The 26,203-nt window shown below is 31.9% G+C and overlaps 1 protein-coding gene across 1 annotated transcript; it reads left to right on the top strand.

The window, feature by feature from the left end:
• Positions 1-11,763: 11,763 nt before the first annotated feature.
• Positions 11,764-15,917, top strand: LOC126721317 (uncharacterized). Its single transcript, XM_050424369.1, has 3 exons — positions 11,764-12,342; positions 12,731-14,773; positions 15,855-15,917. The coding sequence occupies exons 1-3, from the start codon at positions 11,764-11,766 to the stop codon at positions 15,915-15,917; spliced, it is 2,685 nt and encodes an 894-aa protein (XP_050280326.1).
• Positions 15,918-26,203: the final 10,286 nt, after the last annotated feature.

Genomic DNA, 26,203 nt, shown 5'->3' with positions numbered 1-26,203 from the left:
TAGACCCCTTAAAAACACAATTGGATTAACCTACGTAATTAGCCAAGTTGTTACTTAGTCCAATTTAACAAAACTAGGTTATCACAATCAAAACAAACATATCATGCAAAGCAGTGGAAAGATAAATAACGCAAACATATGATCACCCAGGAAACCAAACCGGTAAAAACCTAGGGAGGATTTAACCTAGCTATCCTCAAGGTAAACTTGAATCCACTATCTTGAAATAATCGAAGTTCATACAATAAGACTTACAAGCCCCCACACTCGACTTCTTATTGCTACCCACCAGTAGAACTTACTGACACAGCCACGTGCAATCTCCGAATCCACGAACTCCTTTCTTGGATTCACCACCAAATACAAGCACACTTGCTTGTGTTTCTTTAAGTTTCAATGGCAGCAACTAAATTGATCATCAAGGTGTAGATAATATCTCCTCCTTGAAAACCCTAAGTTTGTGTCAAGAAAAGCTCCTCTAGATCTCGCAAGAGATTTACACAAACAGCAATATGAGCAACAATACAACTCTCTAGCAACCAAGACTTTAGAGAGGTTTGGGTACAAAACCCTAAAACCAAAAGAGACACAACAGGCACTCTAATCTCTCTCTCTTTAGTCTTAAAAACGTGGCTTAGGGTTTCCTTTATATAGTGGGAGAAATAGATCTGAAACCCTAATCCTTAATGGGCTTAAGCTGCTGTTTGGGCCGACTTAAAATTCTGCAGATACGATTTTCGACTGATCGAGCATGTTCTTCGATCGATCGAACCAAGTAGAATATGAAGTCTTCTTCCTACAGCTTATATGTTCTTGAATCTTGACCTGAATCACCTTGAGCATTGTCTAATAAAACCTATAAACTCTAAGATCTATATCTAGACAAGTTTGTGTTCACGATTTGCCAATTGTTCTAAACATTTAGAACCTAACAAAACTATTTAATGTTAGTCAACAAGAAATAGATCAAGTAAAGAAAGAGTTAAAATCAACCAACCCACTTAAGGTTAATAAAAGGAAAAGGAAACAAAAAGACATATTAATGAAATTGATAGATAATTTACCTAATCAACTAAAAGACAAAAAAAAATAGTATTTAATAAAATTGGAAGATTCTATAGACATACCTACTGCTTGCATTAAGTGTAAGAAATATGGACACCATGTTACAGAATGTCGAAAGAAAGAGAAAGAGAAAGCTAAAGATAAGAAAGAAAAGACAAAAGTGAAACAAGATAGAGTAGATATAAAACCAATACCTCTATAGGATTTAATGATAGAAGCAAAAATGGTAAAACAAGAAATTAAAGATATTAAAGAAGATAACTCCACAGATATAAATAAACAAAATATTGCAGAGTTGATAAAATTAAAAGAACTTTCTAAACCCATGATAGACCCGTCTTTAGATAATGACAACAATAAACAGAAAATTTTGAGCCTAATTGACAAAGTAATTTTTCAAAAATGGCATACAGAAATCACTCTCGTAATTAATAAAGAGTCCTCTTTGACAAAAATTGCTTTGATAGACTCAGATGCAAAAGTAAAACATTTACAGTTAATTAATCATAAATTGCCACATATTTGTACTAAAGATATATGTTTTGAAACTATTAAAGACCTCTCTTTCAAAGTTTTCTTGATACATTTCTTTTTAGAGACGGAAAAAGGAGCGACAGGAAAAGGAATTGCAACCAATATACATTTTATCTTATCCTTTATTCTAAAAGAAATTTATTCACTTAATAATATCACTATTTTAAAAGATATTTATAAAGAAAGAATCTATAGAACTGAAAGAAGTTTGTCATCTTTAAAGACAGAAATGTTTGATGACCCTTTAATAGATAATGACATAAAAAGACTCAAACAAAATATAGAGATAGAGATTTGCTCTCATTTTCTCATTGCTTTTGCACGTAGGCACTTACAAATAGTCCAAACACTTTGTGAAAAAGAACTTAGTAGAAAAGGCATAAAAGATGAAAATATGATTACAAATTTTAGTCAATATGAATGGACTAACAGTTTGATAGAAGTACCCAACAAGATTATAATAAATAACATACTTACATCTTTTATAGTATCCTCAAATGCTCATATAACAGATGTTTTAATAAAAGAAGCTTTGACAGATTCTATTAAAGCACATATTAATTGTGGTAATTTCTTGAATAAAGACAGGTTTAATTTCTTAACAAACAGAGTTAATCATAAGTCTCTAATAGATTTTCCCCAGAGCACTACAGTAATTGATGAAAGACTTTATGGAGAAGCTTTATTCTCACAAAATGAGACATATAGTAATACATACAAAATGGATAGAATCATGGTAGATTTTGTAAAGTTTTTAGAATTTAGCCCCTTTAACATTAAAAGACTTCATCCTGATTACTCTTGTACCACTACTTGGCATGAGAACAAAGATGTACAGAAAAAAGTTTGTTTTATTATATATGCTTTTCATATAAAATATCTCAAAAGAATTTCACAGAGATACATTGACAAAATCATTTTAAAAATAAATTTTAAAGAAGCTTTGTACATGACTAATTCTTCCAGACATAATCCTTTTCCCAAAACCCAATTGCAGACTACTATGAATAAAAGATCCTCTCAGACAGACAAGGGCAAGGCACCAACGGTGCAACCCAAAGGTATCCAAAAGCCTTCAGTAAAAATTTCAGATATGCATGAAGGCGTCTCAATAGAGACAATATCCCTTCAGGATATGCTGCTAGCAGAGGCAATGTATTCATGTGGCAAAAAAAGTGTAATTTTGCAAAAAGTGCTCCGCACTGATCTCATGTTTTAGGACGGAGAATTTACAGACCTTCCTCTTCATATTAAACTACTTCTTGATAACTTACATGCAGCCTTCACCCTCAGACAAAAACCCTTATTCCAAAAGACCCTTCAGGCTTTGGAATTACATCTTGTTAGCACTGGTGCATTTATTGAAGCACTTGGTGGTCAACTCCCTGGCAAGGAGGATGGAGATTCAAGCTCCACAATGACAGAATCATAGTCTCTAAAAAGCTATCTTATGGGAACAAGCTTTTCAAAGCTCCACCCTAAGATTCAGCAAAATACGAGACTTGCCATTAGAACTTTACTTCCTGAAATCCAACAGAAAATATTAACTCATAAAGCCCTAACAAGTTCTTATGACAGATGGATGCATCTTTTTAAAGTATTAGTTTTTATAGCATTTATCAGAACAGAAGACATGATAGACGATACCTGGCTATCATAAAGCTACATGGTATGAAAGTTTTGGAGACACAGACAGAGTTTATGAAGGACTAGGAGACAAATACAATCCCTATCCGGGATTACTTATCAATACAGAGATAGAAGATCCAGTAATTTGTGATCCTTTATATTTATATGAAATGCTAGAAGCAGGGTTTATCAGCAAATTAACCATAACTTCTACAAATCAAATTAGTTTATTTCCCAAAGTCATCCAAGAAGTAGCTGCACAGATTGGAGGACTTAATTATATGAAGATAGTAATCTAGAGTACTCTTCCAGCTTAGGACATTAGCTATTATATGGAAGCTCAGCCAGCACACATTTTAGTCCTTATCCATGATTGGGGTTGTATCATTGAATACAACTAGTATATAGGAGATACTTATTTACAACTGGCTCAAGAATGGTCTAATTTCATGAGTAATAAGATTTATGAAGTACAGAAAGAATTAGACAGAGGCTTCCACTTATATGGTTACACCAACAGGATAGCTGTGTATGGACCAAGACCTTCAGCAAGAACGCTTATTGGAAAAGAAGGATCATTAAGGATCCCAGACTAATGACAGCAAAGGATCGTGTTCCTATCTACCTTCTTATTTCATACTGCGCTCTATGTAATAGTTATGGAGTGATCCATGAGCATGAGCAATATGAGGACAACTCTGATCCGCTAGATTACGATAACTATATGGATACAGATTGATAGACAGATAGATAGAATGCACAGACAAAAAGAATGCTCTCCTGAATAGACAATGGTGACAGATCACTATTCACTGGCAATAGATCACTCTTCTCTGGAGACAGATCACTATTCACCAACATGCATGAATAGCTTCTAGACAAATCCATTACAGTCCAAACAAGTACAAATAGATTTTAAGTCACTACTGTTCACTAGCATGCGTTCCCTGACAGAGTCCCAGACAGTATTATCATGAATAGTAAAACTTTTACTATTCAAAAAGATTCTATTGACAAATTAACTTGAGTTCACTTTACTTAATTGAGGTTACTTTTGAAGACTTACCATGGTTCACTACATTTATAAAAGGACAGACTTCGAAGACAGAAGACAGGTCCAGAATTTAGGCCACAATTTTAAGGTTCAATTCTCAGGTTTAAAGCTTAGGTCTAAGATAGCTCTCCCTCTCCCTCAGAAAGACTCTTGTAATCCTTCCTCTCTTGTAATCCTGTAACCCTTCCCTTCTAGACAGATATAATTTTGTAACCCTTTACAGATTTTACTTTGTAATCTTGTAACTCTTCAGACAGTATTTATTTTAAAGCTTGTAAGAAAGACAGAAGTTTTCAGTAAGTTTTCAGTTTTAATCAAAGACAGAAGTTTTATTCAAGTAAGATTTTACTAGTTTCTGTTTTCATATTCCATACTCTGTTTTAATTTATTTTGACTGTATCTATTTTGCTATCTTCTTCCTTATCATCTATTTTATCATTGTTTATGCTTCAATATTACTGTTGTGCTCTCTCTTGGCTAGTTAGGTCTAAGATAGCTCTCCCTCTCCCTCGAAAAGACTCTTGTAATCCTTCCTCTCTTGTAATCCTATAACCCTTCCCTTCTAGACAAATATAATCTTGTAACCTTTACAGATTTTACTTTGTAATCTTGTAACTCTTCAGACAGTGTTTATTTTCAAAGCTTGTATCAAAGACAGTTTGTTTTCAAGTTTAATCAAAGACAGAAGTTTTATTCAAGTAAGATTTTACTAGTTTCTGTTTTCATATTCCATACTATGTTTTAATTTATTCTGACTATATCTATTTTGCTATCTTCTTCTTTATCATCTATTTTATCATTGTTTATGCTTCAATATTACTGTTGTGCTCTCTCCTGGGTAGTTAATGGTATTAGAGCCATGGATGGTAGAAGTATGAGTTTTATTTCTCTGCAATGAAGAAGTTACTAGGAACATATATTACTACTTCAGCCACTACTTGCTCCTTGATAGTGTTGGTCAGCCTCAGACTCGTTGGCAAACCATAGTTTCGCATTGGTCAGCCCGTGATGTTAAGCCGACGGACAGGCGTTGTTTGGGTGGTCCTGGAAAGGAGTTTCCCAGGGAGGTGGTCTCGGTAGCAAGGATACCAGTGGTTAGTAATAGTTCTGCCAGTAATTATTAATTACTTGGAAATAGAATAAATACGTTTATCAGTTCATCATCTGTTTGCTTGTTCACACTTAGGCTAGGCACACACTAATTTGAAACATGGACTATGATGATATAGATTATGATGAAGGTTATAGCATGAAAGATATAGATAATAATTGGTCAAATAGTACTATGGATTATGAAACAGATTCTGATTCTGACAGTGATATTGATGATTATTATTATAATAGTAACACAAATAATTGGAGTACTTTAATAGGAGATAAAATCAACCGACAGACTAATAAACACAATAATAGTTTTTTAGACAGAATTAATAGAAAATTAGAATCTTTAGAAAATATTGACAGCTCCGCTATATATACTAAAGTTGAAAAGAAAAGTGATAGTTTTTTGGACCTCTATGAAAGGATGAAAGCTTTAAATTCACCTTTGAAACAAGAAAGCACATTTGAACCCCATCATAGATCATCTTTAACAAAAACTATGACAGATAATTGGTATATAAATAATAATTCAAAAGAAGTTATAGATAAGAACATACAGACATTAAAAGCAACTGACAGAAGAGTTAACGAAGAAACTAGCCCAATTAAGGAAAGAGTAACACATATAGAAGATAAAAGAAAGGATCTCATAAAAGAAAGAAGTACTATAGAAAGTGTCAGAGATATAATAAATGAAGACAAAGAAATAGGTAAGATAAGGAAAGGTATAGTAAAAGAGGCACCAGGAAAATTTGAAAGACAAAATAGTGAAAAGAAGGAAGTCATATGTAGGAAACTAGATATAAAAGATGAGATAGAAAAAGTTAACAATAGTAATGACAGACTAAAAGAAATGGTGGAAAAGCAAAACAATAAAGAAGTATCTAGTTCAGTCCATTAACTACCCAGGAGAAAGCACAGTAGTAATATTGAAGCATAAATAATGATAAAATAGATGATAAAGAAGAAGATAGCAAAATAGATATAGTCAAAATAAATTAAAACAGAGTATGGAATATGAAAACAGAAACTAGTAAAATCTTACGTGAATAAAACTTCTGTCTTTGATTAAAACTGAAAACTTCTGTCTTTCTTAGAAGCTTTAAAATAAATATTGTCTGAAGAGTTACAAAATTACAAAGTAAAATCTGTAAAGGGTTACAAGATTATATCTATCTAGAAGGGAAGGGTTACAAGATTACAAGAGTCTTTCTAAGGGAGTGGGAGAGCTATCTTAGACCTAAGCTTTGAACCTGAGAATTGAACCTTAAAATTGTGACCTGCCTTCTGTCTTCAAAGTCTGTCTTTTTATAGATGGAGTGAACCATGGTAAGTCTTCAAAAGTAACCTGAGTTAAGTAAAGTGAACTCAAGTTAATCTGTAGGTAGAATCTTGAACAGTAATAGTCTATCTGGCAATCTGTCCGGGTATGCATGCTAGTGAACAGTAGTAACTTTAAATGTCTGTCTGTACTTTAAACATCTATTCATTTTTTGTCTAGACTTTCTTGGGTCTGTCTAAAAATCTTCATATTGGCAATGACTTTGGAACTTTGGAACAATAGTGGCTTTCAAAAATCTGTTTTGTCCTTGTCTGAACTCTTTTTACGCATACTTATGAACAGTAAAAATGACTTGGGGACATCTGCCTGTATCTGTTTGGAAATCATAGTGATCTGGCGCAAGGGAATAGTAACCTGGCGCAGTTGTCTATCTTGTTTGTTATTTTGTCCAATTGTTAGTTATTCTGTCATTATGTTTGTTAAATCTTTTTTATTACCACTTGAATACACTGTCATTGTTGACCTTGTATTGTAAAGGGATATTGTCTCTATTGAGACGCCTTCATACTTTGACTGAATTGAAATCTGTACTAAAGATTTTTATTTTGGCAGAATGTGGTCTGAGATTTTAGCCTTAGAATGGCTATCTTACTTGCCAGGCAATTGACCGTTAATTTTAAAATTAACTGACTAAAGACCAATATGGAAGTGACAATGAGGTTGGAATAAATATATTTTGAGAAAGGACAAGCAAGAACTAAAAGTTATGATCCTGTAGTACAAGGTAAAGATCTTGTCATAGAGATAGAGGAAATGTTTGAAAGCAAAAACAATGGAAAGATACGTAGGGACAAAAGGACTAGAATAGTCAACAATGGTAGGAAAAATATTTTGTTTTCATAAATTTATATATATATATATATACACATACTTAAGTATATATATATGCTTAAGTACTACTGCGACTGGGTAGAATAGCATTATCTACCATTGTAGGAATCTCATCATCATCTATTACTAGGTCACTGTTATCAGTACTTTTATCCTTGAGATGGAAATTTCTTTCAGTAAGTGTATATCCTTGGGAAATGGGGGTAGGAGGAACCTAAAGAATAATTCTGTTTCCAAAATATTAGTACATATTCCATTGTCTGTCATGAAAAAAGGGTAAATTAAAGCCAAAAAAAGGATTTCCTAATATAACTTTGGAGGACAACTTATTTGTTAAGAAGAAAGGTGTTCCAAACTTGATTCCATTATTATATATGTATGCCTTAGTTAGTTTATTACTTATTTTAAGTCTATCACCATTAGCCTGAGTTAATCTATCTGTGTACCACTTCTGGAATATCATTTTGTCAATTATATTTAAAAATTCATCTTTATCATCTTCTTTTTGAGAACTTTCACTAGTATAATTATGTCTGTCGAGAAAAAGGGAGTCTGTCAAAGGTTCATTACAATATTTAATTCTATCTTTTATGCTAATTACTTGCGCAATTATCTATTCAACCATGTCTTTTAATAGGTTATTAATATCTATTTGTAGGTCCGTCACAGTTATAGGTTTATTGGGTTTAAATCTATCAGTAATTTCTATAAAATTATAAGTTGACTTATAATCTTTTAGATCTATTTCAAATCTGTCAGTTTCAGTTAAAGATTCTTTTAATTTAGATAAATAATCTTTCTTAGACTGTAAATCTGGAAGTCTATCTATCAAATCCATTATTATGTCTTCTTCTTTTGTTAAGACACTTATTTTTAATTTTCTTTTACAATAACAATTATCAGGATTATTACAATTACATAATTTAACATTTTCATCATGTGAAGAAACATCTGTAGATGATGATAAAATTATGTTACTATTATCTATCTGGTGAATTTCATTATATGTTTCATCACTATCTGTCAATTCTATTATACTCATCAATTTTTCCTTTAATTTTCTTGATATACCAAGTTTATTTATATTTCTTTGAAAGTTACAATATCTGCTAACGTGTGTCCCTTTTTCCCACATTTGAAGCAAGTAATGTCACTTTCCCTACGTCTATCATGTTTCTTTCTTTTGGATTCTTCTTTCTTGTCTTTAGACTTACCTTTATAATATCTTCTATTATTGTTCTTGTATCTATCACTTATATCATCTTTCTTTTCTTTTCTTCTTTTCCTTGAGGGTGCAATTAATGGATCAAAACCATATTGCTCACAAAAAGTTCCTAGCTCTTTTTTAGCATATCTTTTTTCTTTTTCTATCTAGTTTTTTAGCCTTAAGTCATTACATAGCCATAGACCTATTTTATTAATTGAAGATATTATGTCTCCATATGTTAGGCTAGGATAGTCTATAGTTCCGTCATTATTAGCTATATTAAGTCTAACTTTCTGAGCAAAGAAATAAGGTAAACCAGCAATGAATTTTTCTTTCCAGTAGGATTGTTGACAATCATTCCTACTTAAAACTTTTGACATAGAAACATCTTTATACCATCTAAAATCTGAAAGTTGTGGACATCTTAAATTAATTAAAACATCTGAAGCTCTTTCTTTATATTGATTGGGATCACCAATAAATGTTTAGTTATGGTAAAAATTAAAGTATTAATTGCATCTTGTGAAGGCTATCTATCTGTCATTATAACACTTCCATCTGTTTCTCTTTTAACAGCTGTTAATATTCCATTTCTGTCATCATTATTTAAATAATGATCCCACCAACCTTTCAACTAGCCAGTAAAACCAGTGACAATTAAATGAGCTATCTGATGGCCCTGTTTTCCATGATTCTTGTAAACATTAGTGAGCAAAGTCATTTCATGTAAAAGGTTTATTATTTCATATTCTGACATTCCATCAATATTCCATTCATAAATTAAATCTGGCGAATAAGATGAATTAACATAAGTATGTCTTTCTTCAAATTGTAAATCAGGGGGAGTAGGTTTAGGATACCAATTCTTTCTGGGGTATAATTCTTCAATTCTTCCTTTTTCTACGATCTTACGATGAAGATGCTAAAGTTAGTTTATTAATTTGTAATTTATCTGTGAATTGTGATTCCAAATTATTTATGTCAGATAAATCTATCAAATCTATCAATTAATTGTCTTCTGATTCTTCATCCTCCGAAGAGTCAGCTCGTCCTGTTGTATTTAACGTTATAATATTCTTGTTTTTTAATGGCTCCATATCCTTTAATGATTCTAGTTTCATTAAGTCTAGTTTTTTATTTATTTCATTAAGTAAATTATCAGTTTTCTCTATCATGGGTTTCTTTAAAGGTGCTCTAAGGTGAGGAGGTATTTCATGAGGGATAAACAAAGGGGTATTAGACGTATTTTCTTTTTTTGTAGAAGTAGAAGGGGGTATTATTCTGTCCTCTATGTCTTGTAGCTTTTGACCAATTTTTTTCAAACAGGTATTGGTGTAATTGTTTAGTTGAATTATTCTATCTAGGTTCTTATTATCATCACTTAGGCTAGGTCTTTTGATAGGAGTAGCCAACACTTGGACTCCACTATTTTGACTCAATATAATTGATTCAAAGGGTGGATAAGTCTGATACACTTTCTCATGATTTTCTGTCTTTGTCCATGACAATATTTTCTCTATTACACTTATCTTTTTGTTATGATAGTCCAAAAAGTCAAAGAAACTGAAGTGTGTCTGTAAATCTATCATCATTTCATAATACTTAGTTATTAAACTGTTTCTTTCTTGTTCATTGTATTCTTCAAAGAATTGGTTCTTTCTGTCATTATCTTCGGGTTTTAAGTAATCATATTTTAGTAGTTCTTTATCTAAAACAAATTCTTTAGATAAAACATTAATTTGTCTATCATCTGTAAATCCTAATATATCTGTGTGGGTAGGAGAATCAGGTTGAGGTTCGGGCTGATAAAGAGGTTGGTGAACATTAGGGGTAGGTTGTGTGGTATCTGTCGAATAATAAGTTGTTTCTGTCTGGACAGGGGTTTTCTTAGTGTTTATAGGGGGAAGGTGTATAATTGGAGGAAGATTCTGAGGAGGTAAAGGTCTGGAATCAGAGAAAGGTGTCCTAGAGGAAAAGGAGCTTCTAGGAGTAAACATCATAGGGGTCTTTCTACCTGTAGAACTACTAGGTCTTATGAGACTATCAGTATGTTTGTCATTATTATTAAAAGAAATAATAACTGTACCATCTATATTTTGGGCTATGAAGCCTGGTTCAATGTTTTCTATATTTGGTGTGGGGGAAATGGCCTCAAGTTGCCATTTTTCTGGAAGGGTTATATCTTTCCACTGTATTTGTTGAGGTGCCCGTAATCTAGTATTTCGGGTTAAGGCTTGTAGAAGGAGAGTCTGACCTTTAGGGGAAGGATCAACTATGGATTGAGGGCGGTGGTTTTCATCAGTTTATAATAAATCCTATAAATAACAGCTAAAGGTTCTGAGCCTTCTTTCATGTAATAACCATTTATTTTTATATTCAAAGTTAAAGCATCCATAATATTTCTGTCAAATAAGCTTAAAGCAAAGTTAGGATAACAATTAAAATATATTGGTCCTTTATGTAAACTTGTTTCCATCATTCCTAGGAGTGAGTCATTAAATCTTAAATGTTTGTCATCTCTTAAACAAAGTAAAACACTTGCATTTAAGGCTTCTCTTGTTAATGGTTTAACAGCTACTTGAACCAACCAACATGTAAAAATGCATATTTTTCTCTATGTCTGTTAATTGAGTCTATTGAAAATAACTGAATTGTTTCATATTCATTAAATAAAGAGTAAGTTCTTTCAACAGTTTTTATAGTGTAATCTGTCAAGAAAGATAATTTAGAAAAAGAAGTCTATCTATAGATTTTATCAGTTCTTTTTGTTGGTATATTCCATTTATTCCATTCTAATAAATTTCTGTCTATATCCTTAAATCCAAACTTTACAATGTCAAGCAAGCTTGCATCAGTTGGAATAGAAATGAATTTGGAAATTTGCACCAGAAACTTTCCAAAATAAAGGAGGAGCTTACTTATATCCAAAATAACAGTGATATTTCAGAAATTTCCCAACAAGAACAACAAAAACAAAAAGAACTCCAACAACTTCTGAATATGGAGGAAGTGTTTTGGGCACAAAAAGCAAGGAAAGATTGGACAAAAAAGGGTGATAGAAATACTAGATACTTCCATGCTATTGTTCGCAAAAGAAGAGCAGATAATCGCATAACAAGACTTAAGAACCACTCAGATCAATGGATAGATGAGGATCAAAATTTAAGGGATCATATACAACAACATTTTCAAAGTACCTTCCATTCAGAATCAAGGGTAAATACTGCAACTATTATGGAGGTTTTGAATGAGTACACACTACCAGGACTCTCGCACCTACATCGGCAAATCCTGGATAGAGAATTTAACATAGAAGAGATTAAAAAGGCGGCTTTCCAATTGGGTTCATGGAAAGCCCCAGGCCCTGAAGGTATTCCAGCAATGCTTTTCCAGAAATGTTGGGACACAATGGGACAATCAATGATACAAGCTACATTAAGTTTTCTCAGAACAGGCTACATACTCAAGGAACTAAACAACACGTTTATCACTTTAGTTCCTAAAAGCCTCAACCCAGAGAAAATTAGTGAGTACAGACCAATCAGCTTATGTAATGTGGCCTACAAAATTGCTGCCAAAGTTTTAGCAAGAGCTTATCACTCCTCACCAAAATGCATTTATCAAGGGTAGATTGATCACTGATAATATCATCTTGACTCATGAGTTACTCCACACAATTAAGAGGAAAAAAAAGGGAAGGGTTCGTTTCGCTGCACTAAAGTTGGATTTGAGTAAAGCCTATGATAGACTAAATTGGAATTTTCTTGAAGCCACACTCCAGAAGTTGGGTTTTAGCCAGCAATGGATTCAATTGGTAATGCAATGTGTCACCACAGTAACATACAGCGTTTTAGTCAATGGATCTCCCACAGAAAAATTCAAACCCAACTGTGGTATAAGGCAAGGTGACCCACTATCACCATACCTATTTATTATTTGCACAAATATTCTGTCATGTATGTTGCAGAAATTAGAAGATACAGGTATGCTAAAGGGAGTGGCAATAAACAAAGGAGGGCTTCCTATCTCACATCTCATGTTTGCGGATGACATTATCATCTTTTTCAAAATTGCCATACAGAATACAGACAAGCTCAGCCAAACCATACAAAGCTTTTGTGAAATGTCAGGCCAAAAAATAAATGGCACCAAATCTGTCATGGTGGTCAGTCCTAACTGTGATGATGTTATAAAAGAAGACTTAGTTAGAAAGTTCAAAGTAAATATTGCAGAGAAGATTGGAAAATATCTAGGGGTCCCAGTAGACCCGGGAACAACTAAAAGAGAAATTGGCAACCAAATCATTGATCGGCTACAAAGTAGACTCCAAACTTGGAAAGGTAAGCTCTTATCACCTACAGGGAAGCTAACTCTTATTAAATCAGTTATGCAAGCCATGCCAATCTATTCTATGTCGATCCATAGATTATCAAAAGATACCTGCAATAGAATTGACAGAATCATTAGAGATTTTTGGTGGGGAAACAATGCAGAAGTGAGGAAGTTACATACCATAGCTTGGGATACAATCTGCCTACCTAAGGAATTAGGAGGTGTCAGTATTAGGAAGACAGAACAATTTAATCAAGCACTCTTAGCCAAGCAATACTGGAGAATAACCCAAAATCCACAATCACTACTAGCTACTACTCTTAAAGGGAAGTACTTTCCAACAGCTCAAAACCTTTGGGATATGGAACGATGTCCAACCACTGCGTCCCAAATATGGAAAGGAATATGGAGGACAAAAGAAACACTACTGATAGGAGCAAAATGGCCAGTAGGTATGGGGGATGGCATCAAATTACGGGATCCACTATGGTATAGACCTCGGAATGAAACATCATTGGTGGAATATGGACTGGACCGAGGCACAGTTAGAGATCTTATGGATACTGAAGCAGGCACTTGGAGGGCTGAAATCATTGCAAATATATATGAAACGAGAGTTGCAGGGGAGATTTTAAACACTCCACAGTCTAAGTTTGGAGCTCTGGATAAAATTTTATGGTTGCAATCACAGAAGGGGACCTACAAAGTAAATGAAGGATACAAACTGATTACTAAGGGACAAGATGGGACAATTAATTATGGTATGAATAAACATGGCTGGAAACACCTTTGGAAACTAAAAATACCGTATAAAATATGTCTGTTCTTATGGAAATTATTACATAATGGGCTACCCACTAGATTGGAGCTCAACAGAAGACAAATTATTGTTAGCACCAATTGTGTAATGTGTGAACAAGAAGATGAAACATTGGACCATCTTTTCCTCAAATGCCCCTTCGCTAGAGCTTTATGGTTTGGCTCGCCACGGAACATTCGTTCTGATACTATCCCCTCTATCCGGCAATGGTTGATAAGCATTCTTGAAAAATGTAAGGCAGGTAATGGACAGGAAGATAATGTTCTTACAGATATTAGTGCCACTCTTTGGGTGATTTGGACTTATCGAAATATGGTTCTATTTGAGAATAAAGCTGTTGACATCCAACAAGCCATTTCAAGCACCAGTTACTTCATGACAGAATGGAAAATAGAATTAGATGATTACCTCCAAATTGGTTCAACACCTACTAAAACTACTGGAAACCAGTCTACATGCAGAACTCAGAATTGGCAAGCAATAATTATAGTAGATATAAAAAAGCGTTCGCGCGAAGCTATTTGGAATGAAGGTGCCTTTGTGATCAAAAATCGTTTAGGCCAGTCCGTTCGTAAAGGTTGTTATTCCTGGCATTCCAGCAATGATGAAACCAACTTACTATCCACAATTAGAGAAGCTTTGTATGAGGCGTGGAAACAAGGTTTCAGGGAGGTAATCCTTTTTCTACAATCAAATCACGGAGTAAAGCTAATTCAAACACATTGCTTGACTAGCTTGGAGAATGTCCCGCTCATGGAAGATATTGCAACATTACAAAAGATGTTTAAACATATTCACGTCCAACTTGCTCCTCAACTGGTGCTCCAAGAAGTTCAGGGATTGGCAGACATGGCGACAGTATGCTTTACAAGGCTCACCTGGATATGATTTGTTTGGTGGTAACAAAAAAATAAATAAATTTCTGTCTATATCTTGAATGCTATATTCTTCAGAATTAATTATCTTATCACTTTCCATGTTCAGATTAGTGTGTGTCTGACCTAAGCGTGTCCTAGCAACAGATAATGAGCAACTAAACATATTCATTCTATTTCCAAGCAATTAATAATTACTGGCGGAACTATTTCTAACCACTGGTATCCTTGCTATCGGGACCACCCTAACAACGCCTATCCGTCGGCTTAACATCACGGGCTGACCAACGCGAAACTATGGTTTGCCAACGAGTCTGAGGCTAACCAATGCTATCAAGGAGCAAGTAGTGGCTGAAGTAGTAATATATGTTCCTAGTAACTTCTTAATTGCAGAGAAATAAAACTCATACATCTACCATCCATGGCTCTGATACCATACCATTAACTACCCAGGAGAGAGCACAGCAGTAATATTGAAGCATAAACAATGATAAAATAGATGATAAAGAAGAAGATAGCAAAATAGATATAGTCAAAATAAATTAAAATAGAGTATGGAATATGAAAACAAAAACTAGTAAAATCTTACTTGAATAAAACTTCTGTCTTTAATTAAAACTGAAAACTTCTATCTTTCTTACAAGCTTTAAAATAAATATTGTCTGAAGAGTTAAAAGATTACAAAGTAAAATCTGTAAAGGGTTACAAGATTATATCTGTCTAGAAGGGAAGGGTTACAGGATTACAAGAGTCTTTCTGAGGGAAAGGGAGAGCTATCTTAGACCTAAGCTTTAAACCTGAGAATTGAACCTTAAAATTGTGACCTGTCTTCTGTCTTCAAAGTCTGTCTTTTTATAAATGGAGTGAACCATGGTAAGTCTTCAAAAGTAACCTAAGTTAAGTAAAGTGAACCTGAGTTAAGTAAAGTGAACTCAAGTTAATCTGTCGGTAGAATCTTGAACAATAATAGTCTATCTGGCAATCTGTCTGGGTACGCATGCTAGTGAACAGTAGTAACTTTAAATGTCTGTCTATACTTTAAACATCTGTTCATTTTTGTCTAGACTTTCTTGTGTCTATCTGAAAATCTTCGTACTGGCAATGACTTTGGAACTTTGGAACAGTAGTGACTTTCAAAAATCTTTTTTGTCCTTGTCTGAACTCTTTTTACGCATGCTTGTGAATAGTAAAAATGACTTAGGGACATCTGTCTGTATCTGTTTGGAAATCATAGTGATCTAGTCATATATATGGTTTATTTTGAAAGTCATCAAGTACGAAAATAGAGACCTAGAACTCATATACTCTATGTGAAGCTACTATGTTTATATGCCTTAGGGTTTTGTAATCAAGTACTTCCTAATCTTCATTGTTTATGAAGTGAAGAACTTTGAAACCAACAACAATCAATCAAGTTGCTGGAGTTAGTCACGTATTGGGATCCGTGCAAAGGAATTAGTTATAGATTGGAGATTTGTGCAAAGCAAAGAAGTTTATTACAAGATTAAGTTCAATTGGGTATTGAAACGAATGTTCAAATATAGGTTGGTATTTTAGGATAGGTCAAGGTAGTGGTAAGATTCCTCATATTTGTAACTGCTTGATTTTGATTAGTGGATTCATAGGAGTGGTGATTTTAAATTTATCTGGTAGGGTTTTTACCTTGTGAGAGGTTTTCGCCATTCATCAACAAATCACCATATTATTTATTTTCTGCTGCATATTAGTTAATTAGTGATTTGTTGGTGCTTCCATAATTTGCATGTAATTTACTTGGATAATTGAATTAATTAACTGGGGTCAATCTATTTTAAACCAAGATAGTGTAATTTTACTTTGTATAATTAAGAGGTTGCTTTCATGGGTAGAATAGCTAGTTAGCCATACTAGCTAGTTTTAGAGAATCTCCAAGAGAAGAGGCATATTTTATTATTTTTACCCAATTTGGAGAATTAAATCCACTTTTTTGTTTTTGTTTTACTTACCTATTTTTTAAAATATATTTTTCAATAGGCTCAATATTCTTATTCTATCTCATTTAAATAATTTTTTTTTTTTTTTAATCTTGTTATGAGAAAAGAGAGAAAGAAAAAAGAGAAACTATATTTAACTCTTTGTGCATTTATAGTGGCTCTCTTGGTCAAGAGAGCCATTATTCATGAACAAAACTATCTCCTTTTTAGAGAAACCATTGGAGGAACATTATATGGTTTTGTTCTCTAAATTAGAGAGGACTTTGTTAATATAGTATATGTTGGAGATGATCTTGTATACATTTTGACTTTGTTAATAAAGTATATGTTGTAGATGATCTTGTATACATTTACATGGCCTGATCACGAATAAAAAATAAAAGGAGTAAAATTAATAGTACACCTAATGGTTCCTATAAACAGAAGTATTTGATAAAGAAATAATTTTGAATTTTAATATATTTAAATGACTTGAATAAAGCATGAAAGAGTAAATTTTTCTAATAAATTTATGAATGGATTTAAGTTTTATTAATATCTAGTTTTGAAATTATTAGTTGTAAGATGTTATTTTAAATCTAGAACATCGTAAGTGTTTAGTTTGGTCCTTACAAATGAAATTTGTAATGGGTTGTTAAATTTATATGAAATAATTTATATTAGATTTTTTTTAATTCTTTAATTTTAAATCCTCAAATCTAAAAACAATTTTATGAAATTGTGTACCATGTTGCAAATAGAGTGGCAAAATAAGATAGTATGAATTTTGTTCCATGTTAATACAATTCTTCAAAGCCCAACTTTTGCCTTAATCATTAAAAGGCTAGTTAATGAGTCCAACGGTGAAAGCATTATAGGCCCACGTAGAAGATATGAAAGTAAAGAAGACAACAATGTGAGAAAATTAAAAACATGAAGAGGACCCAAGGATGAAAAATTGAAAACAACTAGGCAGGCTTAGATACTGTTAACACAGTAAAGTCATTTAATCATGCCATTATTGAGAGGAAATATCATTCTAGAGCATAATTTAATTCTGTTGGATGAGACTTAACTGACCTACAGGGGCGGCTCCAAGACCAACCCAGGGGTTTCAAATGAACCCCATGATTTGGTCCAAAAAAAAAAATTATATATAATTTTTTTTACCTCTATAATAAAAATTTGAACACCCTGACTTTAAATTTTTTGTTAAACCCAATTGAGATAAGTTTGAACATGAGCCATAGTTTTTCTCTACGTTTGATTTTGTATTTATGTTTTCTTAGTTTTTCTCTATGTCTGATCAAATATTTTGATAAGTGCTCTACACATTTCCAAGTTCAAGAAATCTTTTACTGTTTACTCCAATTCCAAGAGAGTGACAGCGTGCATATTTAAAAAACCATACACTTCAAATGCAAAATTTTATTACTGGAGTATTATTTTTCTTAGTTTCACGCTTACTCCCAGGCCCCAACCCTACTCCTAAGTGTGTTACTATTATTATTTATTTAATATTTTTATTCAATTGATATAACTTATAAATATAAATTATATAATAAGTTATTATTAATTTGATAAAAATGTATGATTAGTTATTTAATTCTATTCGCTTATGCATCCAATGATTGTTGTCTTAACGATCTTTTGAATGTTAATATTTGTAAAGACCAGATAAACTGGCGGCCCATGCCCACTTAGAATAGTGGCTGGATCAGTTCAACCATGGCCCAAAACGATGAATTTGTAAGAGGGGAAACAAACAACTAAAGGGGGGGCTTATTCAAGGATGATAATAAGGAAGAAAAGGAAAATGTTAATAGATGGATGAACTAATTTCTCAATACAAACTAGCCCGAGGAGGCCACAATTACATAAGAAATATTACTGTTTACTCTCTTCTCTCAGTGTTCTTTTTGTTTCTTCTCTATCTCTAGATACTTGTTTTTTCCTGGATCCCTTTCTCTGTAAACCTCCTTTTTCTTATATAATCCCCCCTCCCTTATATCTCAACCATCCATCTTTACCTAACCAACCTCCTCTCATGACACTTGTCTCTTTTTACATCTGGAGAAGGTGGTGGAAGGAGTCTGCTTAGCTATGACTTACACTGTTCAGGCCACTTCCTTATCAATGCAGCTAATAAAACTGTTGCTCACCATTTAATGCGGAGGCGACAAGCTACTCCAAACTAGAGGCTTCCCTTATGATCACTAATTCTATCTTTTCAGATTCTTCTTCCTACTTGGAACACCTCAGAGTCCTTTGACTCATCCCTTCATCTTCTCAAGTGACTTTCCTCCTCAAGCCCGTGGACCATGGCATCTCCACACCTACACTGCAACTCTTCAACTTTATCCTCGGTCCTCGGCCACCCACAATATTTTTTAAGATTATTGTACAATATAGTTGTGTTGTATATAACATGGAAGATACATATACAGGAAAAAAAAAACAAAAAACAAAAAAAAAAACAAAAAACATAAAACATAAAAAAAAACAAAAAACAAAAAAAAAACAAAAAAAAACAAAAAAAAAACAAAAAACAAAAAAACAAAAAAACAAAAACAAAAACAAAAACAAAAACAAAAACAAAAAACAAAAAACAAAAAAAAAAAAAACAAAACAAAAAATCATTTTATTTTTTACTCACGCCTCACCTGCCAATAGATTCATGGCTCCGCCATTATTAACCCCCTAAATGAAAAACGTGGAGCCACCACTGCCAATCTAACCTGGATTTTAGAGATTGGTGAGTTGGGCTTGGGTCATAACAATTACAAACCTGCCTAACCCGACCTAACCCACTTATATATTTAAAATTTAAATTTTATATATATTTAATATATAATTAAATATATATTATATAATTAATAATTTTTTATTTAATTTTTCCCTTGTTCGGCTCCTATATAAAACTCAATTACCTCGCAAACCCTAACAATCTTATTTCTCTTAGCCACTTCCCACTCCACTCTTATTTGTTAATAACTAAGTTGGGATACTAGTTCATGTATATTTTGTTTATCAACACAGTTGGATATATTTTGTTTATAACTGAATCGGAATACTAGTTCATGTATATTTTGTTTATTAACTCAAGTGGCAAGTGGGATATATTCTTTTTTGCTCAATTTAATAATAATAGTATTTTAAAAATTAAAAAAAAAATTGTCCAACCCATGGGTTCAACCTGACCCAACCCAATCCATGTGGGTTAGGTTGAACCCTTGAAATGGGTTGGGCGAGGTTGGATTTTTTATAACCCACCATGGTGGGTTGGGTTGAAAAATCCCCTAAACCTAACCTAACCCAACTCATACACACTCCTACTTGAGAGCAATGAGAGTTATAAAACTAAAGGTAAAAGATAACTTGTCCTTGTCAAACCTAACCAAGAAGGCAAGAACATTTTGAATAGTAACATTTGAAATTACGTATATCCTATAATCACTCACCCACATTGAGGGTGATAATATTAATGTTATGAGCAAACTCTCTCTACCGAATATGGATTATTCACACTTGGGCATATTTTGCAAGAAATAAAGACATTGGTGGCTGATCTTCACAATAAATATTTCTAATGTGTTTGGCGATTTGGTAACTCAGTGGCGCAATCTTTAACTAAGTTTGTTAGTTTATCTCTAAGATGTAACTTGAATGAAAGATCCTCCTCCTCTTGCCTTAGAGGCTCTATTGTTTGATGTGAATGTTTCTCTTTTGTAAATGATAGTATTTTCACCCTATAAATAAATAAATAAATAAATACCTAAAAGTAGCTAAGATTCGCTTTCACCTGTCAAGAGTAGAACTTCTATTCAAATACCAAAATTGGAGCTAGATGATCCACCTAATAGAGAGATTATTGATTTATGTTGTTATTGTTATTATTATTTTTTCTTTGCATGTAAAAAGGTAAAACAAATAACACATATTAGAGCATGTACCCACAATAAATCAAATGATCCAAAATTGTCACAATTAACAAGAAATGTTTTTAAACCCTGTTTTCCTCCTCCCCCCCCCCCCCCCCTTCCCTTGTTAGTGAATTTTATTGTGATTGATGGATTGTCAAATTAGTGTTAATAGTGAACTTAGTGAAAGTAATGTTATTCTAATCGGACTTGGTGCCCGTTTGTTTGCACTTTCAGAAGGCAAAAAGTGCTTTTTGAAACTCAAAAAATTATATGAGCGTTTGGTTTGATTTTAAAAGCAGCTTTAGCTAAAAGCAGGGTTTTGAAATTGTGAAGGAAAAGGACTTTGGCAGTGGGCAGCTCTTCAGAGTCTTTTGTAAAAGCTAATGTGCATTTCATCAATATTACCGTTGGGGGCAGTGTTAAATTACCAAATTTCCCACTGTGCTATTACAAAGGTCCTCTCTGTGCTACTCTGCTACAGAACAAGCCTCTCTGTGCTGCTGCAAAGGTCCTCTCTGTGCTACTGCAAAGGTCCTCTCCATGCTGCTCTGCTACAGAACTCACCTTAATTGATTTTTAATGAAATTAGAGAAAATGAGAAGCAAAAAGAAGATGAGAAGCAGAGAAAGAAGATAAGGATGGGAGAATATAAAGGTGGAAGAAGATACAGGTGAAAGGAAACGTGTGGTTGAGAAAAAAAAAAAGTAAAAAAAAGAAAAAAAATGAAAGTAAAAGGTAGAGTGGGATACATGTCCATGTAAGGAAATTTACAAAATGAAAATTACAACTGTATTAGGACACAATAAATTATCACAAAAGTTTCAAAACAATTAAGGTATCAAATCTTTTATTAGACTAGGATTGACCACAACTAAAAACAAATAGTATTGTGAAAATATTGTCACATTTTATTGTATCTCTGGACTTTTTAAATTAGTGCTATTTTCTTTAGAAAAAAAATAGTGTTATTGACACAATATTTTCATAACAATCTCATAGTAAATTTTACACAGTAAGTTATTATTGGTTCTCATTTGGACCTACTAGTAACATTATTATTTTTTTATCTACCATTAACAACTTGTCATATAGACTTTAGTGTGTCCATAACTTGCATTAAGAGAGATAATTTTTGAGAATCCATTAAGAGAGATAATTAAAATAAAGAATTCTCTTTTATATATATATATATATATATATATATCTTGTCCTTTTTGGTAATTTATAACTCAAACCTCCACTTTTATAAGTGCTAGTCAAACACTCAGTTTTTTCAAAAAACACTTTTTAACAGTTTTTACCAAACACTCAGCTTTTCCAAAAAGCCCAGTTTCATACCGCACTTTTTGAAAACCTCATTTTTTCAAAAAGTCCAGTTTCAAAAAGCTGAACCAAACTCACCCTTGACTTCAATCCAATGCACTGAAAACCCTGAACTTAGGCTTTACCCATTCTAATTACAATTTATCATTCAATGCATTGTAAAAAACATTACATCTCTAACATGACACTGTTCCATGTGATCATATTTACCCTCACTTCACACTTCTATTCAAGGTCAACTGCCAAAACTTTGCATTGTATTTAGATTTTATCAATATCATTTTTTTACAAGTTTTTAGGAAAATTGATTGTCAATAATTATTTGACATGTTCATAATAAGCTCATAGCATTTTTTTTTCCCTTTTTGTGAAACAATTGTGTTCGATTATTGACCCAATATTTTTGAGGTCTTCTTAAATTTGGGAAAAGAATGTAAAATCTTCATAAAACTCTAGTATGGGGGTCTAGCAGTCTAGCGCTTCGTCCACCTCGCAATCATATGAGACTCATTAGCACTAGTGCTATAGGCTAAATGAGAAAATCCTATGGTATATCTTGTTAAATAGGACATGACTTGCTCTGATGTTCATGTTCTACCATTTTTTTATTTAGCCAAAAAAAGAATTATATATCAGAATACCCATCCAAAGAAAATGTGTATGAGAAAAATAAAAAACAAAATTAAGTCTTAATCTCACCTTTGTAAAAATTACATTAGACTAAGAAACAAACAAACACTAAATTTTTCATCAAAAAAAAAAAAAAAAAACAAATATTAGATGGAGTCAGCTATCTCTATGATAACATATTAGCATTGGGTCAGTCAGAGAAATCAACTCACTGAAAAAAAAAAATCATCGCACATGCATTTTCACACGTCGTAATCAAATTGATATACACCTTTAAACAGAAATCTTCAAATCATCCATATAAAGGAATTTCATCCCAAATTATTATGGAGACAATAATCGAGACCTAACTTATCTTTAACTTAGAGTACGTACGTGGCTATATATATGCCATTTGCATTTATGTATGAAATAAGTATTGCATAATTCTTGATTCCTCGTACTGTAGAGTGTAGACTTTGTCAGTGCCTTAGAAGATATAATACCCGAAAAGGTTGAGAAACACAAAATGTTTGCCACTTCTTTAGCAAGCATAATTGAGTCAACACACATTTTTAATGGTATTTACTGTATATATTTGTCGTATTAACAGCAAAAGGCTATCAAGATCCAATTGCCAAATACTTGAGGTACTCTTCAAATAGTAGAAATTAGGAATGAAACTCAAAATAAGGTACTGTCTCAGGTGTCGTGGAGTGTTTAACACCTTCCTTATATGTAATAGAATTTTTAAGTCCACGTCTTTAGTTCAAGACTACATTTATCTTCCTTCTTAGTTTGAGAAACTTTCTTGTCAAAAAAATAAACAAGTTTAGTAAACCTCACGGCAACCGTTAAAGTTTCGTTCAAGACAGGTTACAACTATTGATCTATCAAACTAAAAAATTTCGTAAACAACACTTATCGTCTCAAAGATTAACTTAGTCTGGGCCTTAACTCCACTGCCTCTTATTAATAAACTTACTTGATACAAATAAAAAGAAGGCTCAGGTAATATTTCTCGCTTTTATTTCCAACATATATACAATACTTAAGATCAATTTGTATAATAACATGAGTATATGACACATGTAAATATTAAGTGGTATTTTAATGTTAGAAAACTGATAAGCATATCTATTATATTTTATTTTATATATCTGAATAGGTTGTGTAGCAGTGTAGTAATTATTTTTCATAGTAAAAATTCCACTTTTAATTCTTATATGATGGTTTTTAGTAATTAGATAAACCTTAAGTACAACTTGTTGGGTTTTGTCAAACTCATAAAATGATTAAATTATAAAAATTTTGAACTATGTAGTATTTTTTTTTTTTTTTTTTTGAGAACACATATAGTAACTATTTGAGCGTTTGAAACTTTAAAGTGTAACCTAAAACAATATTTATTTATTTTATTTATGACAAAATTTAGCGACAAAATTGGTTGTAACCTTAGGCTATGACCTTATTTAATATATTTTTATTGGAGGTAAATTTTGACAAATCCACCGTTAGATTACATCTTCTCCTTATATCCTCCATGGTTGCAAAATTTCTAGAAAATTAAAGATCAATAGCTATATTATCAATAAATTGTTTAGATTGCAAGTTTGTGTAGTTCGAAATTATATATAAAATATAAGCTTATAGATTATATAGTAAATAATATTTGATTGACACAAAATTTTATATGTATATTAAAAGCGTAAAGAACATGCAGTTCAACGGTTAGATTTTCAAAATATATAGTAATATTTATTTTATTGAATAAGGTTAGTTAAACTTTGTCTTTTTATTTATACATATTAGAGAAGAAAAAAAAACTACTACATTAAAATTTTGAACTCATAACACTTTTGAAAAATAACAATATTTGAGCATTTTTTTTTCTCTTGAATTAAATTTGTTTCTTATTTCCTTTTTCTATTATTATTTTTATTTCATAAATTTTGACCTTAAAAATATTGATATAACTAGTATTATGCCCGTGCAATGCACGGCTTAATTAAAAATTATATATGTTGAAAGTTGAAACTCTATTAATAATTTATGAGTCACACAATAAAAACAAATTAATTTTGCAACATGTATGCATAAATATATTGAGTCACTTTGTGTATACATGGTGTGTAGTATATAAATTTTACCTATTAAAATATAAAATTATGATATATAATCAAAATATTTAATTTATTTTAAATTACTTAAAACATTTAATAGAATTTGAGGTGGAAGACGTCAACTCAAGTCGCCCCTCTCTACCCATTTTTTGTTCATAAAAAAACTACACACGCATATATATATATATATATATATATATAAATTACATATTCAAAACAATAGTGAGAAACCTATCAACTTTTGATTAAACAAATAACATATTTCTGTCATTCTTACCTCTTCTACCATATTGGAAAGTTGCGTTGCAAGTACTTTTTTCTCTCTTTGTCTCCCTTGTTTTTGTGCCATGCATTTGATTCTTTGGCATAGCTTTATGCTTATTTAGACTTGCATATTTGCAAATTCTATTATGTCTCCAACTTGTATGTCCAGCATGTATCTAAAATATTATTTCTCCATTTATATCAATTAATATTTATATATATTCAAATTTAACCAATAGTAAATATATATTCAAAGTTGACCAATGGTAAATGTTATCATTCTAACATAAATCTCAATATTAACAAAAACAAAAAACAAAAAACTAACCTATTCTTTTTCAATCTTTATAAAGGTCAAAATTAACAAATTGCAATGACTCAATCATTTTCTCTTTCTCATCAAGGTTGAATTTGGATTCTTCAGAACTATATTGAAATACAACATATTAAAATAGTTTATTGTTGAACTATTTTAGTTCACAAAATACTAATTTAAGAAAATATAAATTGAACTATCAGAAATAAGAAGTTCTAAAATTGTACTAACCCTTTTCTTTTTGTTAGCAATAATCTAACATCAAATTAATGTCAAGATTAAAAAATATATATATAATGTGTATGTAAAAGAACTTTAATGAAAATAATTAATAAATTATAACAAATACATAAGCCAAAAAGAAGATTGTCCACAAAATCGACATTGAGGGGATGGAAACAACATATCACCATTGGAACCATGTCATAAACATTTAATTCATATATGATATACAAAATCATAGAACTTCCAAAAGGAGAATAAGAGATTTGTATAAATTAATATATCAATTCTCATGGAAGACCCACCACTATGAAAGCATGTCTAACAATATTTAATCATTGATTCTCAAACCATAAGCATATAAAATATATCAAATTTAAGGAAATTATCTTAAACAAAAGCAACAAATACGTAAAACCTTTTTGATTATAATAAAAAAAATTGGAGTAAACAAATACATACTTGTGAGGTTGTAGGTGTTGTAGGTAGAAGGAAAGACTAAATCAAAAAACCGTACAATTGGTAAGAGAATGAAAAAATACATCAAATAACTGTGTGTGTGTGTGTGTGTGTGAATATATATATATATATATATATATATATATATATATCCTAAACTTCTTGAAGAAGTTGACATGAAAAAAAAAAAAAAAAAAAAAAAAAAAGAGTCCAGAAAATCAA

The sequence above is a fragment of the Quercus robur genome, chromosome 4 (assembly GCF_932294415.1).
Source record: "Quercus robur chromosome 4, dhQueRobu3.1, whole genome shotgun sequence".
Lineage (NCBI taxonomy): Eukaryota > Viridiplantae > Streptophyta > Magnoliopsida > Fagales > Fagaceae > Quercus > Quercus robur.
The sequence above is the reverse complement of the archived record's forward strand: the minus strand, read 5'-3'. Positions and strand labels throughout refer to the sequence as shown.